Source organism: Erinaceus europaeus, chromosome 16 (genome assembly GCF_950295315.1).
Source record: "Erinaceus europaeus chromosome 16, mEriEur2.1, whole genome shotgun sequence".
Lineage (NCBI taxonomy): Eukaryota > Metazoa > Chordata > Mammalia > Eulipotyphla > Erinaceidae > Erinaceus > Erinaceus europaeus.
In genome coordinates, this window is record NC_080177.1 from 46,699,400 (window position 1) to 46,716,301 (window position 16,902).

The window sequence follows — 16,902 nt, forward strand, 5'->3', positions numbered from 1 at the left end:
TTTTTATTGGTTGCTATTCTGCATCTGTGGTATATAAAATATTGTGTTAAATTTTTCATTGAATATTAAAATATTAAGAGGCAGCTTGCTTTTTTAAATCTATGCATCTTGGAATTTTAGAAGAAAAATATTCTTGGATGTAAAGAAACTGCTGTGACAGCTGGAAACTCTGCACCTGTGTATATATTTAGCAATAAAGCAGCATGTGCTGGTGATGCACTCAGATTGCAATGTTTTGTCTGTAAGTTGTAATGGGTATTAAATAACTAGTAATGCAAGAGATCCATGGGAATAGCGGAAAAGTCTTTTTTTCCCACATGTACTGAAGTGGACTCAAGAGGTCAAAAAAATAAGGATCCTGATACATATTCGTGAGTGAAGAGGAGAGAGAACACCAGAACACTGTCCTAGCATATTTGATTCCAGGGATTGAGCTGGGGACCTTATGCTTTATCCACTGCACCACCTTTGAAGCCACTGAATCCTGATTATTATTTTTTATTTTTTACCAGAGACTACTCAACTCTGGCTTATGATGGTACAAGGGATTGAACCTGGGTCTTGGAGCCTCAGGAATGAAAGTTTTTGCATAACTATTATGCTATCTCCCAGCCCAGGAGGTAGTATAGTGGATAAAATGTTGAACTATAAGACATGATACCCTGAAGTCAATCTCCAGATTCACAGGTGCCAGAATGATGCTCTGGTTCTCCTCTGTCTAAAAAATAAATTTAAAATCTATTTTAAATAATTGTAGAGAATCTTTCCTATCTGAAATACATTTTTTAAAAAAATTAAGATGCTTACAGCCCAGGAAAGTGTGGTGTGGCTATAGTTTGGCATTTAAAACCATGAGGTCCTGAGTTCAATCCTTGGCCTCATATATGCCAAAGTGACAGTCTGGTTCTCTCTGCTTTCTCTGGTATTAGTAAATCTTTTTTTTAATTATTTATTAATGAGAAAGATAGGAGGAGAGAGAAAGAACCAGGCATCACTCTGGTACATGTGCTGCCAGGGACTGAACTCAGGACCTCATGCTTGAGAGCCCAATGCCTCATCCACTGCACCACCTCCTGGATCACAGTAAATCTTTTTTTAAAGAATTTATTTTGGTGTATTGCACCAAAGTAAAAGATACTGGGGTGGGTGGTGGGGAGAATACAGGTCCAAAAAAGGTGACAGAGGACCTAGTGGGGTTTGTGTTAATGTGGAAAACTGAGAAATGTTATGCATGTACAAACTATTGTATTTACTGTCAAATGTAAAACAATCCCCCAATAAAGGAGAATAATAGTAATAATAGAATTTATTCATGAGAGACAAAGGAGAGAAAGAACCAGATTTCACTCTGGTACATGTGCTGCTGGGGATTAAACTTGGGACCTCATGGTTGAGAGTCCAGTGCTTTATCCAGTGTGCCACCTCCCGGACCACACAGTATCAATAAATCTTTTTCAAAAGTTTAAGATGCTTTATTTAGATATTTGCAGAGTTAGAGTATTACACGTGCAGGGTTTATTGCTCTGGGCTACTTTTTTATTCACAAAGTACAAGACCTCAGCACTGGAGCTTCTTCTGGTGCCAGTATGGGAACCTGAGCCAAGTACATGGCAAATACACACCTTAGCCCATGAGCTGCTTTCCTGAGCTGATGCTTACATTTAATTTTTAATGCTGGCTTAGTGAGAGGCTTTTAGTACTGAAGCCTTGATTTAGGAGAAAGTAGTTTTGTAGATTTAAGCAACCAGGGTGATGGTGATGATGTGATAGAGTGCAGGGCTTAAGCACAAGATCCCAGGAACCTGGTACGCATATTGGCAAAGTGATGCTCTGAGGCCAGTGATATTACTCATTTGGATAGTGTGTTGCTTTGACATGTAGACAGCCCGTGTGTGTGTGTGTGTGTGTGTGTGTGTGTGTGTGTGTGTGTAGGTGAGGGGCTTCTCTCTGTGTGATGTTCTAGTCCTCATAAATGAATTTTAATACTCCATTTAAAAAAAAAAATTTTAAGGAGGCCAGGCAGTGGCACCAGGTTAAGCTCATATAGTATGAAGCACAAAGACCAGCATAAGGCCTGGCTCCCTACCTGCAGGGGGATATCGCTTCACAAGTAGATTTGCAGGTGTCTTTCTCTTATCTCCCTATCCTCTATTTCTCTGTCCTATCCAAAAAATCGGGGGTAAAAAACGGCAGTGTAGGCAACAAGCCCCGTGATAACCCTGGAGGCAAAAAAAATTAAGATTATGCAAACAACTTTAATGCCTAAAGGTCTCACATTTAATCAGCCAATACCACATAACTAAAACTGAGCAGTACTTTGGTAAAAAACAAAAAACAGGACTAGGGAGAGAGCACAATGGTTATGCAAAAAGATTTTCATGCCAGAGGCACCAAAGGTCCCATACTTAGTGCCCAGTACCACCATAAACTAGAGCTGATCACTGCTCTTGGAACTAATGTCTTTTAAGTGAATAAATAGCCATTCTGAATAATTATAAAATACAAACATTTTAAAAAGCAGGTATTACAAAACCACTCAGGATTGGCTATAGTCAAATAGAACAATAGTTGTGTGATTTTTTTTTTTTGTCATGTAGGTACCAATGTAGTAGCAAATATGACTTATGAGACATATTTAACAAATTTTTACCGATAGTCTACTCCCATATACTGTGCTAGGATTACAAAAAGAGAAATCATTTCTGCCGCTTAATAGAGGACCTCAAAAATTGACAACTTGGAGGGTCTTCAATATTCAATTTTATTGTTCTTATGTTGGCACTGAGTTTTGAAAATGCTTTTATTCAACATAAGTTTATCATTGATGTTTGTGTTTTAAATATATTTGTGTACATTTAAGGTTGTATTTATTTATATGAGAGTGAATTAGACCACCACTCTGGCATATGCAATGCCAGGGACTGAATGTAGACCCTCATGTTTGTGAGTCCACCATTTAATCTACTATTCTACCTCCCAGACCCCCTGTGTATTTAAATATACATATAAGTATACACTCATTTTTCTCCAAACTATGATAAAGAGTAACCAGAGCAGGAGCTCTGTCATGTGACGAATCAAATACATCCAAGTCCTGCACTGTACCCCTTAAGCCACCTCCTTAGCCACAATCATTGGTGCTTGTTAGACTTTGAATGATCAGTGAAAGAATCAATGATAACATGGAACATGTAATTTACCAAGACTAAATGAACATGCCTTATGGAATTATTGCTATAGAAACTTCAGCATTGAGGGGCTAGGTGGTAGTACACCTGCTTAAGTACATACATTACCATGCATAAGGACCCAGGTTTGAGCCTCTGCTCCCCACCTGCAGGGAAGGAAGCATCACAGTCAGTGAAGCAAGTACTGCAGGTCTCTCTCCCTCTCTATCTCACCTTCCCCTCTCAACTCCTCTCTGTTCTTTCAAATAAAAAGAAAAAAGGGAAACAATATGTGGTCACCGGGAGCAGTGGATTCATCATTCAGGCAGTGAGCCCTAGCAGTAACCCTAGTAGCAAGCAAACAAGGAAAAAGGAAGAAGGCAGACAAGCACAGATAGTACGAAGCACATGAATCTAGATTCTAGCCTCTACTCCCCATCTGGCAAGTGGTGAAACAGGTCTGCAAGTGTCTATTTTTATCTCCCTCTTTAAATTTCTCTCTGTCCTATCCAATAAAATGGGGAAAAAATGGCCACTAGGAGCAGTGGATTCATGGTGCCAGCAATAAACCTGGAGGCAAAAAAAAAAGGGGGGGGGGTTGGGTCAGGGGGAAGAATAAAGTTCAGTACAGTGCAGGTGGTGTACCAGGTAGAGCAAACATGGTTCCCCACCTGCAGTGGGGAAGCTTCATGAGTGGTGGAGCAATACTGCAGGTGTTTCTCCTGCTCTCTCCAATCTCTCACCTCTAGACCACAGCATTCATGGGGTATAGCCTCCTAATACCACAATCAAAGATGTTTTCAGAAATATTAAAAAATAACTAGGAAATATCTTTATTTTTTGTTAATTATTTTATTGCATTTGAGAATGAGTTTCATAAATGAGCAAGAGATGCCAGAGTACCACTCTGATATATGTGGCGCTGGGGATGGAACTGGGAGCCTCAGACCTGCAAGTCCTGCACCCTAGCAACTGAGCCATTTTCCCAGCCATTCAAGTTCTTTTTTTTTTTCATTGTAGTTGTAGTTATTGTTGTTGTTGATGCCGTCCTTGTTAGATAGGACAGAGAGAAATGGAGAGAGGAGGGGAAGATAGAGGGGGACAGAGAGATAGACACCTGCAGACCTGCTTCACCGCCTGTGAAGCGATTCCCCTGCAGGTGGGGAGCCGGGGGCTTGAGCCAGGATCCTTACGCTGGTCCTTGCGCTTTGTGCCACGTGCGCTTAACCCACTGTGCTACCGCCCGACTCCCTAGCCATTCAAGTTTTAAGGCAAGAAGCTATGAAACTGAATAGAAGGCTGAGCAGTTTCTAGAAGCAGCTTCAAATGTTTTTTGAAAAATCTGCCTTGAGACAGTTATAATTAATCACATTTCTCATTTTTGTTATGTGGTACTAGGGACTGACATGCATGTGAGAGATACAATCTTTTTCTTAACTAGAGAGAGAGGGGAGAAAGGAGAAAGCCCAAAGCACTGCTCTACCACCCATAGAGTTGCAATATTTTGTCTTTGTTGCTTTCTCACATGGTACCAGAGATCGAAACCAGGATCTCATATGTTCCACATGCCAACTGCCAGACTTCTTCCCATCTATTGTAGAGCCAGTTTTTCTCAAGGAATCATCAAACAATACTTGAAGAAGACAGCAGTCAGGCCTATACTCAAGCATAGGGTCTGAATCAGTTTTCTGACTTGGACTGGTTGGGAGTTACTTCCTTCAAAATCTTCATCAGTGACTGTAAGCGAGTATGGGTTAACAGTATCTTCTCTTTCAGCTGGGAAGAGAAACATATATATGTCATGTCTTAAATTTGCCTATCAACCTGCTGGCTCTAGAAGTCATTTCAAATTTAAGCTAGTAATTAGAAGCTGGCAAAGTTTTAAAACATCTCACAAGGGAGTCGGGCAGTAGCGCAGCAGGCTAAGCACACATGGCGCAAAGTGCAAGGACCAGCGTAGGGATCCTGATTCGAGACCCTGGCTCCCCACCTGCAGGGGAGTTGCTTCACAGGAGGTGAAGCAGGTTTGCAGGTGTCTATCTTTCTCTCCCTCTCTCTGTCTTCCCCTCCTCTCTCCATTTCTCTCTGTCATATCCAACAATGACAACATCATCAACAACAATAACTACAACAAAACAATAAGGGCAACAAAAGGGAAAATAAATAAATAAATGTATAAAAAAATCTCACAAATTCAAGTGTTAATTTCTTTTAAGTTTGTTTTTGTCATCATTGGCATGTATCAGAGTAGTGCTCTGGCTTGTCTATCTCTTCCTCATGTGAAATTCTCATATTTAATAAACAAAATAAATCTTTTAAAAAGAAACAAAGCATTCTGCTTAGGAAGGAGGTAGGGGAAGAGAAGGAAGAAAGAAAAGAAGCCACCTCCCAGGCTCTAGAGTTGGTGCTTTTAGAGGTTGAGCTATCAAGCATGGCATGAGGTTTAAGTTCAAACAGCATCAAATGTGCTTGAGTGATGCTCTGGTTTTCTCTTTTGTGTTAATACATGAATAAATGTCAATATAGAAAAATAAATGAATAAAAAGATGCTGAGCTATTTTCTTGGCATTAGCATAGTGGGTATCCAAGACTTTTTATGCCTGAGGCACTGGAGGTTCAATCTAATATGTTCACTCTCCAGACTACTCAGACACTTGTTAAGTGTCAGGTAATCTTTTCTATCTTGGGACATGTTGGGACCCAGGATGCCAGCAACAGCCACATCAGCCATATTTGCCAGCTGCCATTCTAGAAAGTAGCACTGTAGCAATGTTTTAATTTTTATTTATTTTTATTTATTTAAGATATATTTTTTTAGAGAGTCCGGCTGTAGTGCAGCGGGTTAAGCGCAGGTGGCACAATGCACAAGTACCGGTATAAGATATATAGTTTTAAGACAGAAAAGCAGAGCAAGAGATGACCAGAGGGCTCTGAACTCTACCTCCATCAGGAACTGGAGAGGAGTAAAAAGGGAGGGACATTTGGATGTAATAATAGGTGTATGTGTGAATTGGAAAGGAATAGAAGATGAGACCTTTAAAAAAGGTGGGGTAGGGTAGGTGATCCGGGAGGTGGCACAGTGGATAAAACACAAGACTCGAGATTCGGGCGGTAGCGCAGTGAGTTAAGCACAAATGGTGCAAAGCACAAGGACCAGCTTAAGGATCCTGGTTCGAGCCCCGGCACCCCACAGGCAGTGAAGCAGGTCTGCAGGTGTCTTTCTCTCCTCTTCTCTGTCTTCCCCTCCTCTCTCCATTTCTCTCTGTCCTATCCAACAACAATATCAATAACAACAACTGCAACAATAAAACAAGGGCAACAAAAGGAATAAATAAATAAATATTTTTTAAAAGAAATGTTTAAAAAAAAAAAGCACTAGACTCTCAATCATGAGGTCCCAAGTTCAATCCCCAGCAGCACATGTACCAGAGTGATGTTTGGTTCTTTCTCTCTTTCTCCCCTCCATATATATTTTAAAGGGGAAAACACATACAAATATAGATATATGGTAGTAGAAATAATAGTTGACCCATATCTGCAACTTTAGGAGAACTGTTGTAGCTTACAATGGAGGGATTGGGGATCCAGAACACTGATGATGGAAACAGTATGGTGTTATACCCATTATCTTATAATTTTGCAAATCAACATTAAATCACTAATAAAAAAATAAATGTCATTTTTACTAAATGTATAATTAGCAAGGAATAAACTATTATTACTAAAAACTAAACCAACAATAAGTCCCTAGTCAATAAATTACCTAACCTTACAAATGATTTTCATGTTTGCTTTGTATCACAAATTCAATAATGAGTGCCAAATGTGAAAAATTACACAGTGGGTCAAAGTTTGGAGTCTCAAGCATGAGATCAGGATTCATTCCCTGGCATGGCATATACCAGAATGGTATTCTGGATCTCTCTCTTCCCCCTCCACTTTCATATATGAAACCATCTTATCACCCCCCAGGTTTTTTGGTACAAATTATACAGAGAAGCATACAACTACCAAAAAGTTTTACCTCTGCAACTTTTTCTGGTAGCAATACATTGTGAATATCCATCTCTGCTGCATTTACTATAGTCTTTGTTCTTAAGAAATAGCTAGACAGAAAAACAGAAAAAAGAAATATTAATACCATAACAGTAAAAAGTTAGCAAAGGCTAAGAACACAGAATGGTGGTTATGCAAAAAAATTTTCATGTTCCAGCCCACCCACTGCTAGCCAGACTATATGTATGAATAGTGCCACTTCATGAGCCACTATTTTAAAAAAAATTTTTATTAGTGATTTAATGATTAACAAGACTGTAAGATAACGGGTATAATTCCACACAGTTCCTACCACCAGAGTTCTGTGTCCTATCCCCTCCATTGGAAACTTCCCTATTCTTTTTTTTATTATAATTATTAGTGATTTAATAATGATTGACAAGATTGTAGGATAAGAGGGGTACAATTCATACACTTCCCACCACCAGAGTCCGTATCCCATCCCCTCCATTGGAAGATTCCCTATTCTATTTTTTTATTATTTTATTTTTTAATTTATTTTTCCCTTTTGCTGCCCTCGTTGCTTTTCATTGTTATTGTAGTTGTTGTTGTTATTGATGTCATCGTTGTTAGATAGGACAGAGAGAAATGGAGAGAGGAGGGGAAGACAGAGAAGGGGAAAGAAAGATAGACACCTGCAGACCTGCTTCACTGCCTGTGAAGCAACTCCCCTTCAGGTGGGGAGCCAGGGGCTTGAACCAGGATCCTTATGCCGGTCCTTGCGCTTTGTGCCACGTGCGCTTAACCCACTGCGCTACCGCCCAACTCCCTGATTTCCTATTCTTCATCCCTCTGGGAGTATGGGCCAAAGATCTCTGTAGGGTGCAGAAGGTCAGAGGTCTGGCTTCTGTAATTGCTTCTCTGCTGGACATGGGCATTGGCAGGTCAATCTACACCACCAGCCTGTTTATATCTTTCACTAGTGGGGTATGCTGAGCCACTATTTTATTTCTTTCTATCTGTTTCACCTTTTTTGTAGGCAGGAATTCTCTGCATTGATATGCTTAACATAGAAAACCTCCCTATAGCTAGAGCTTTTATGTCCCAACTTCAGCAGCAATATCTTCTACAATTTTTAAGTCCTTATTTCAAAATTTCTAGGGGAAAAGTCTGTTATGATTATCTTAGATCATCTATCCACTCTTGATCACATCTCCTGGGGATTGTGTCACACATGGGACAAATATGGTACAATGTGCCATCATGTCAGAGTGAGACAGATACACACCATGAACCCAAAAAATCCATTACAGTATTTTGAAGAGGCTTACCTTTGTAAATTTCTATTCTAAATAAGTTCCATGTGATTATAAGATATCTGAAATGATTATAATGTTCTGAGATTGCAGTTTGGTCCCTCCCTCTGTAGCAATACCTGATTTGGTATCTTTCTTGGCACAAATATTATACATTTTCTGGAATAACACTTAAAGTTTATTTGATCAAGAACATCTAAGTCTACTTACCACAGCAGTTTGTCACTTGAAAGGCAGAAGTGACCTCTTAAGGCAGCCATGGCAGAATGGGTAGAAAACAGATGAAAACCAATGGGGTCCTGGCAGGAACTACAGAATAAAAGGTTGTAAGTGCTAGGAGAAAAAAAACAGTAAGAAAGAATTAGAGAGCAAATGCAAAATAACATGTATCTGAAAGCAATCCTAGAAACTATGCTGTAATAGAAAACAGAGTGAAAATGTGACATACATAAGAATGTACAGGTACTTGGGGCCAGGCAGTAGCACACCTGGTTAAGCACACACTACAGTGCACAAGGGCCTGGGCTCGAGCCCCTGGTCCCCACCTGTAGGGGCAAAGCTTCATGAGTAGTGAAACAGGACTGCAGCTGTCTCTGTGTCTCTTTCCCTCTCAATTTCTTTATCTAATAATAAATAAATAATATTGCAAAAAAAAAAAAAAAAAGAATGTATATCCCCACCTGTAGGGGGAAAGCTTCACGAATGGTGAAGCAGGGCTGCAGGTGTCTCTCTCTGTCTCTTTCTCGATCTGTCTTCCACATCCTCTCAATTTCTGGCTGTCTCTATCCAATAAATAAGTAAAGATTTAAAAAAAAAGAATGTATAAGTACTCTAGTGCATTCTGTCCACACACACACAAAAAAAATCAATCACAGATACATAACAGTCAATTCAATATAGAAGCAATTCATATCTGATTATCAGAGTTAATTATATTAACATTTAAAATTGGTATCAGGGAAGTGGTTCAGTGACAAAGTACATGCATGAGTTCCTAAGTTCATTCCCAACACAGTAAAAGAATAATAACAAAATACTGAGACAAAATAAAAAAGAAAAGAATTCCATTATTCTAGTCAGCTGCTGGGAAATTATGCCAATGCAGTCACATCTGCCACGTTGTCTCCTCAGGCTACTGCTAGTTCCCACGAGAGTTGGGACATTCTCGGAGTGCCTGTTCAGCCATGTTGTGCCCTCAGGGCATTGTCTATATCCCCGATATCGAAGTGCTTTGGTTACTCCTCCCCACTCCAGTTCTCACGAGAGTTATCATCCTATCCTGGAGTGCTATGATTACTCCTCCCCGTTCCCATTCTCGCGAAAGCTGCTCCTATAAAAGCTTTTCTTCTTCTGCACCTCTCTCTCTTGCAAGAACTGGCTTGAGGATCCCAGTTTGATCCCCCGGCTCCTCACCTGCAGGGGAATCACTTCACGGGCGGTGAAGCAGGTCTACAGGTGTCTTTCTCTCCCCCTATCTTCCCCTCTTCTCTCCATTTATCTCTGTTCTATCCAACGACCACAATATCAGTAATAACAATATAATTACATACAATAAAACAACTAGGGCAACAAAAGGCAAGATAACAACAAAAAAAAAGGGATAAGATAGTTTCTGCTTCCCTACACCTTAGAGTCTTTGTTAAAAGATAAGTTCTTTTTCCCCATGAATCATCCAGGACCTTCCAGATAACGGCTACTACCATGACAAATAATATAAAATATAATCATAAATGAATAGGAAAGATACATCCCCCAATACTCAGTTGGTCAAGGCACCAAACCTCTTTTTCTATAAAGCATTCAAATCAGATGCCCTGCTAACCACGAGAAGCAGACTGTTTGTGTTTCTTCCAGAGGAATCCCAGAAAAAACATCTGGACCCCTGCACACCCTGACATCACCCACTAGATGGCACGACTACAGTGGCAAACCCCCCGAAACCCTAGATGTCACCTGACGCGATCTGAAGAACCTGATTCACAGACTCCAAGGACAGAACTTTTTTACTGCCTGTCTGCCTTTCCTGCTTCTGCTTTGACCTGTCACGTTTTGGCAGTTCCAGCTCACTCTCTACAGAAAAGCAAAATTCCAGAGGCTGACCTTCCTCATGCAGCATTTCATCCCCTGCCATTTCTCCCCCTAGTCGCCTACTTTGGACTGAGACTTTTATCGGACTTGCTGGTATACCCTTTGGACACTTTAGACAATTTTACAGCAGCTTTCTTCCCTTCACGTTGCTGGTTTTTCATAGACTGACCCTGAGTAGTTCACAGACTTTACACACTGTTGCCCTGGGCATTAGATAAAAGGAAAGGGGGAGATGCTGGGAAATTATGCCGATGCAGTCACATCTGCCATGTTGTCTCTAGTTCCCGCGAGAGTTGGGACATTCTCGGAGTGCCTGTTCAGCCATGTTGTGCCCTCAGGGCATTGTCTATATCCCCACGATATCCGGAGTGCTTTGGTTACTCCTCCCCCCTCCCATTCTCATGAGAGTTATCATCCTATCCTGGAGTGCTATAGTTACTCCTCCCCCTTCCCATTCTCGCGAAAGCTGCTCCTATAAAAGCTTTTCTTCTTCTGCACCTCTCTCTCTTGGCAGCGCTTCACTCCGGTGTTCAGACGCAGGAAAGGTTACTGCGTGAGGCAGCCATTTTCGCTACCTCCACGTGGCCCAACCTGCTTCTCTAGCACCCAACTCTGAGGTGCCAGCGCAAATAAAGATTTGTGTTTCCTCTTCGCTCCGGATCCCCTCTCTCTTCTCCGCGGCCCGCGCACAACATCTGGCTCAACAACAGTTAGCCATTTATTTTCTTTTATTTTATCCTCTGAAAGATCAGGAAAGACTAGGAATCAGGAAATGTTGATCTTGGTTCTCCATATGCCAAGTGTAGTAAGTCACTTACCACATGTATTTGTATATAAGGCATATCCAAATAGTACAAGGAAATGTGGTTTGGAGTGTTTGGGGGTTTTGTCCACAGAGGCCCCAGGACTAAGACTCAGCTCCCAGTGAACTTTTTAAAAAATCATCTTATTGGAGAAATAATGATTTAGAGAACAGTTGTTGACATGAGTACATTAGATACCCAATGCTCCCCACTGGCCTCACCCCCCCAGTCCAGAGTCCTTTGCTTTGCTGCAATATACCCACACAGTTCAGGCTTCACCCTGTGTATTTCCTGCTTGCTTCTTCTATTTATTTATTTGTTTGTTTATGAAGCGGCATAGGAGGAGAGAGAAAAAGAACCAGACATCACTCTGGTACATGTGCTGCCAGGTATCAAACTCAAGACCTTAAGAGAAGTGGACTTAATGTAGCGCCTGAGAAGATACAGCTAATTCCTCCAATATCTTTCTTAGGCTCAGAGATTTCTCTAACGCAGATTTGTCCTTTAAAACCTTGTGTTACTTTTCCTTCTAATCTCACTCTTGCTTCTTTGCAAAGTTTTCTTGGAAATTTGAATTGGCTTAGGCAGTATCTTTATCTGCCTACGAGCTGCCTGCAACCACTGTTCGATCTATTAAAAGGAAACAAACAGCCCTCCTCAAAGCGTATGTTAACCCCCGAAGCCTCCTTGGCACTGGAAAAAGTTAACCAGGCTCTCCAGGACATGCACCTCATTCGGTTCTCCCCCTCCTCTCTGGTAAATCTTCTAATCTTTAACTCCACCCCCACGGTAGTGGGGGCATTGTGGCAGAAACATGGCGTTCTCGAATGGCTTCATACGCCAGTAGGCGGAGCTCCAAGACTCCTTACCGAGATTGATGCCTTAGCATTTATGGTTCGCCAAGGAAGAAACAGATCGGTTCAGGTCTTAGGAAGGGAACCAGATTCAATCATTCTTCCCTTTTCTCTCACAGATACAGAATGGCTCATACGCCACCATTCTCGTTTTGCCATAAGTTTAATGGGTTTTCCAGGACAATTAGATAGTCATTTTCCCTCTAATAATTTGATAGGTTCTTTACCTCTCTTGCCTCTACTAGTACCTAAACTTTTCTCTCGAGAACCCATCCCCTCTGCTCCTACAGTGTTCAGTGATGGTGGAAAAAAGGGAGCTGCTGCCCTTATATATTATCCAGACCAGCAATACCCCAAACCTCTCTTTACTGAGCTTCCTGATAATTCCCCTCAGTACAAAGAATTTTATGCTGTTTTACTTGCATTAAAACCTGTACCAGAATCCTTCAACCTTTTTTCTGACAGTGTGTATACTGTTAACTTACTTCCATGGCTTGCTCGATCTTATGTAAGAATTGATGACAACCCACTTTCTCCTCTTTTAATTCAAATTGCCTCTATACTCTGTTCTCGAACCCAACCACTGTATGTTCAGCACCTACGTTCCCACAGCCCTCTTCCTGGTCCCCTGTCTGAAAGGAATGCTGCAACCGACCACCTCGCCTCCACAGGAATTCTCCTAGCCTCTGTCTCTAATCCTGCTGACTTTCATTCCCTAACCCATGTTAATCTTAAAGGACTTCGAGCTCAATTTCCTGATATTCCTCTGCCACAGTTAAAACGTGTTATTGCTACATGTTCCTCCTGTGCAGGTCTAATCAAAACACCTGCTATTCAAACTCTGGGTGTTTAATCCTCGAGGTTTAAAACCCAACGCTCTTTGGCAAATTGATGTTACCCACATACCCAACTTTGGCAAACAAAAATATGTGTTCGTCTCAATTGATACCTTCTCTATGTTTATGTGGGCTACAGCTCAGACAGGAGAAAACTCAAAAAAGCTTATAAGCCATATACTCTCCTGTTTTGCTGTAATGGGCTTACCTCTTCAACTTAAAACAGATAATGTGCCTGCTTTTACCAGCAAACAATTTAAAGATTTTTGTTCCCTCTGGAACATTACTCATACTACAGGCATTCCGTATAATCCACAGGGACAAGGCATTGTTGAGAGGGCCCATCAAACTCTTAAGGCTCAATTAAATAAAGAAAAAGGGGAAATGTACCCCCCGCAATATCCAGCTGGCAAAAGCCTTAACTACATTAAATCGCTTTAATATTTACAAAAACTCAGACCAACCTCCTAATATTCTTCATTGGCAAACACCACCCACCCTCCCAGCTATTAGTCAAATGGAAAGACCCACTTGATAAAATTTGGAAAGGACCTGACCCCCTGTTGACTATGGGGAGGGGTTTCACATGCATTTTTCCACAAAATTACTCCAAGCCTGTCTGGGTTCCTGCCCGCCATGTCTGGCAATACCCACATAATGGCGCTGATATCCCTGAAGAACAAGAAACACTGCAAGAAGACTGGGTGCAAGAGGACTGGCTGCAGGATGCACCCCAGGATCCATAATACAACATGGCAGAATCTAAAACAATCTGATTCACAGAACTCTTCCTCCTCCCCCCCCACCCCCGAATGTCTTATGCTATGACTGGCCAGTTGTGTTTTGTGAGTGAGTTAAAAAAAAAAATTGAATGAGTTGAGTGACCAAAATTTTTTGTACCCATTGTGCTCAGAGTACTCTGAAAGATAACTGACTTTATATAAAACGGCTGGACGCAGCCATGGTTTCTGGAAACGTCCAGAAACAGTCCAAAAATTGTTTATTCCTCTTTTTGATTTCTTTAAGTCTTGATATAAATATGAAATGTTTAGTCTTAAACTGTGTGAGTAAAGATGGTTCAACTATGACAGTAGATCTAAATTCGCATTTGAAATGATATGTCTTAGTTACAAGTTTTCTCCTCCTGTGTGTTATAAACTACATGTTTAATATGCATGTTTCAAGTTTGGTAAACATTAACTTAATGGTTAAAGTGTAACTTTGAAGCTACATTCTTACCAGGAGAGGTAAAATCAATTCATTAAAGTAACTGAGTGCTTAAGGTAAAACTCTAAATATTCAATGTGACAATTCATCATCTCCTAAGTTAAAATACAAATTCTCTATACAGGACATTTTTGGAGGGCCCCAAAAATGTCCTGTAAGCTATCTTGTGGAAATTAATCCACAACAAATTTGGCATCAATCTGACATTGTAAATGTACAAAAAAAAAAAAAAATTGTCACTAAAATGTGTTAACTCTCTAGTAACCTGAGTTTGCTTAAAAACCCAATGTAAAAATAGTTAAGAATCTATATATGTAACTTAAATTCGGTATGAAAATTTTGCTATATAGAGACTGCTACATGAGGTCACAATAGGATGACCTTTAAACGAAATTATAAAGATACCTAAACCAATTATAATCATTGAGTTATCAATTGTAGTAAACTTCTAACTTGTTACAAAGTTTTTTCATAAGTAATTGACTACAGCTATTACAAGCCTTCGCATAAAGAAGCATCTGCTCATATAGAATCCCCAGAAATCCATCTTGAACCACTGACCTCCGACATCACCCACAATTACAGCCATCCCCCAAAACCCATGATGTGACCTGACACGATCTGGAGAAACTGATTCACAGACTCCAAAGGACAAGACTTTCCTACTGCCTTTCTTTCACCCATCAGTGTCTGCTCTTCCTGCTTCTGTTTCACCCATCATGTTTTGGCGGTTCCAGGTCACTCTCTACAGAGAAGAAAAGTTCCAGTGGATGTCCTCCTCCATCAAGATAGAAGTGTGGCATTTATTTCCTGGCTGTTGACATTGGACTTATGCTTCTATAGAACTTGGACACTCCCTTTATACTGCTGGACTTCTTGAAGAATGACTGTAGCAGTTCATAGAACTTTCCGCCAGCTGACTCGGGATTTTGCAATGCCAGATCACCCCTCTAGCCCCTCGGCTTATCAGGCCCCCACTCCTCCACCCATCAGGCTCACTCTGTCCCTTGCTACTCTTACTTATCCCTCCCTGTCTTGTGCTAGTTCTTTTTGAAGACACTTACACGCTATCATTCTGATTTCTTCCCAACAGGTTTCTGTTCACCCCTACACTGCTATTCCCCTGACAGAGATGAAGCCTTTTACAGACATTGACCCAGTTATATATGGCCATTAAGTAAGAGGGAGATGTTGGGGAATTGTGAGGATATGGTTGAGCTTGGAAGGGCTTGAGCCTGAGGGGTGTGTCAATCCTGTTAGTCTCTCTCTCTATGGAGAGGTTGAGCAAGGAGGGACAGTAGAACCCCAAAAGGTGTGCCTTTTATCAGTCTCCCTGCCTCACAAAGTGCCCCGCATTCCTGATACTATGGCAAATAGTTAAAAAGAAAGGGGGAGATGTTGGATAGTATGCCAGCTCCCCCCGGCTTAAACTCCAGTATGTCTGTATGAGATTAGTTTGATCCAATTCAAAGCTGCGGTCTATTTACATAAATCACTTTTACATTTACATAAAGCACCACCTTCCCTCCAGGGCATTGGTGGTTCAGTGGTAGAATTCTCACCTGCTACACCCCCTCTCCTTGTCACACCCTGATCTTCCACCGGTCACTTTTCGCTCCACCCTCTCTATGTCACATCCTGTTTCCACCCTACTTGGAGAGTATAAATACAGCTGCTCTTCTGATTAAAGACACTTGGAAATTGCTTTCCGGTTCTGAGAGTTCCATAGTGTGTCTCCTGCGAAGTTAGTGCGGCACGAGTTCCTGATCCCTCTCCCACGCAGCAGCCTAGATCGGCTCCAGTTGAGTTCTCTCCAACCCAGAGAGCACTAGCTCAGGAAGAAGCACCCTCAGGCTATCCCGGCATCAGAGAAAGCCTTTATTGTATTTTGACAAAATCCAACATCCCTTTATGATCAAAACACTACAAAAATGGGAATAGATGGAAAATTCCTGAAGATAGTGGAGTCTATATATAGCAAACCTACAGCCAACATCATACTCAATGGTGATAAACTGGAAGCATTTCCCCTCAGATCAGGTACTAAACAGGTATGCCCACTATCACCATTAATATTCAACATAGTGATGGAACTTCTTGCCATAGCAATCAGGCAGGAACAAAGAATTAAAGGCATACAGATTGGAAGAGAAGAAGTCAAACTCTCCCTATTTGTAGATGACATGATAGTATACATAGAAAAACCTAAGGAATCCAGCAAGAAGCTTTTGGAAATCATCACGCAATACAGTAAGGTGTCAGGCTACAAAATTAACATTCAAAATTCAGTGCAAACACTAAGTTAGAAGAAACTGAAAGCCAGAAATCAATTCCTTTTACTATAGCAACAAAAACAATAAAATATCTAGGAGTAAACATAACCAAAGAAGTGAAAGACTGAAAATTATGAGTCACTACTTAAGGAAATTGAAAAAGACACAAACAAATGGAAAGATATTCCTTGTTCATGGGTTGGAAGAATTAACATCATCAAAATGAATATACTACCCAGAGCCATCTGCAAATTTAATGCTATCTCCATCAAGATCCCAACCACATTTTTTAGATGAATAGAACAAACGCTACAAATGTTTATCTGGAATGACCTAGAATTA

The 16,902-nt window shown here is 40.8% G+C and overlaps 2 protein-coding genes across 4 annotated transcripts in view; one reads left to right on the plus strand and one right to left on the minus strand.

The window, feature by feature from the left end:
• The window catches only part of OIP5 (Opa interacting protein 5), a 120,506-nt gene that overhangs the window by 99,053 nt on the left and 4,551 nt on the right, over window positions 1-16,902 (minus strand). For 2 of the 3 annotated variants that reach the window (XM_060175072.1, XM_060175074.1), the window contains 3 exons: window positions 8,690-8,812; window positions 7,192-7,273; window positions 4,283-4,943 (listed from right to left, as the gene is read on the minus strand). In XM_060175072.1, coding sequence (XP_060031055.1) covers window positions 4,848-4,943; window positions 7,192-7,273; window positions 8,690-8,812 — 301 coding nt within the window. In that variant the 3' untranslated portion in view covers window positions 4,283-4,847. Of the gene's footprint in view, window positions 1-3,739; window positions 4,944-7,191; window positions 7,274-8,689; window positions 8,813-16,902 lie in introns of those variants that run through there. The other variant, XM_060175073.1, reaches the window with a different exon arrangement.
• NUSAP1 (nucleolar and spindle associated protein 1) overlaps window positions 1-16,902 on the plus strand; it is an 87,685-nt gene that overhangs the window by 13,642 nt on the left and 57,141 nt on the right. The window lies entirely within an intron of this gene.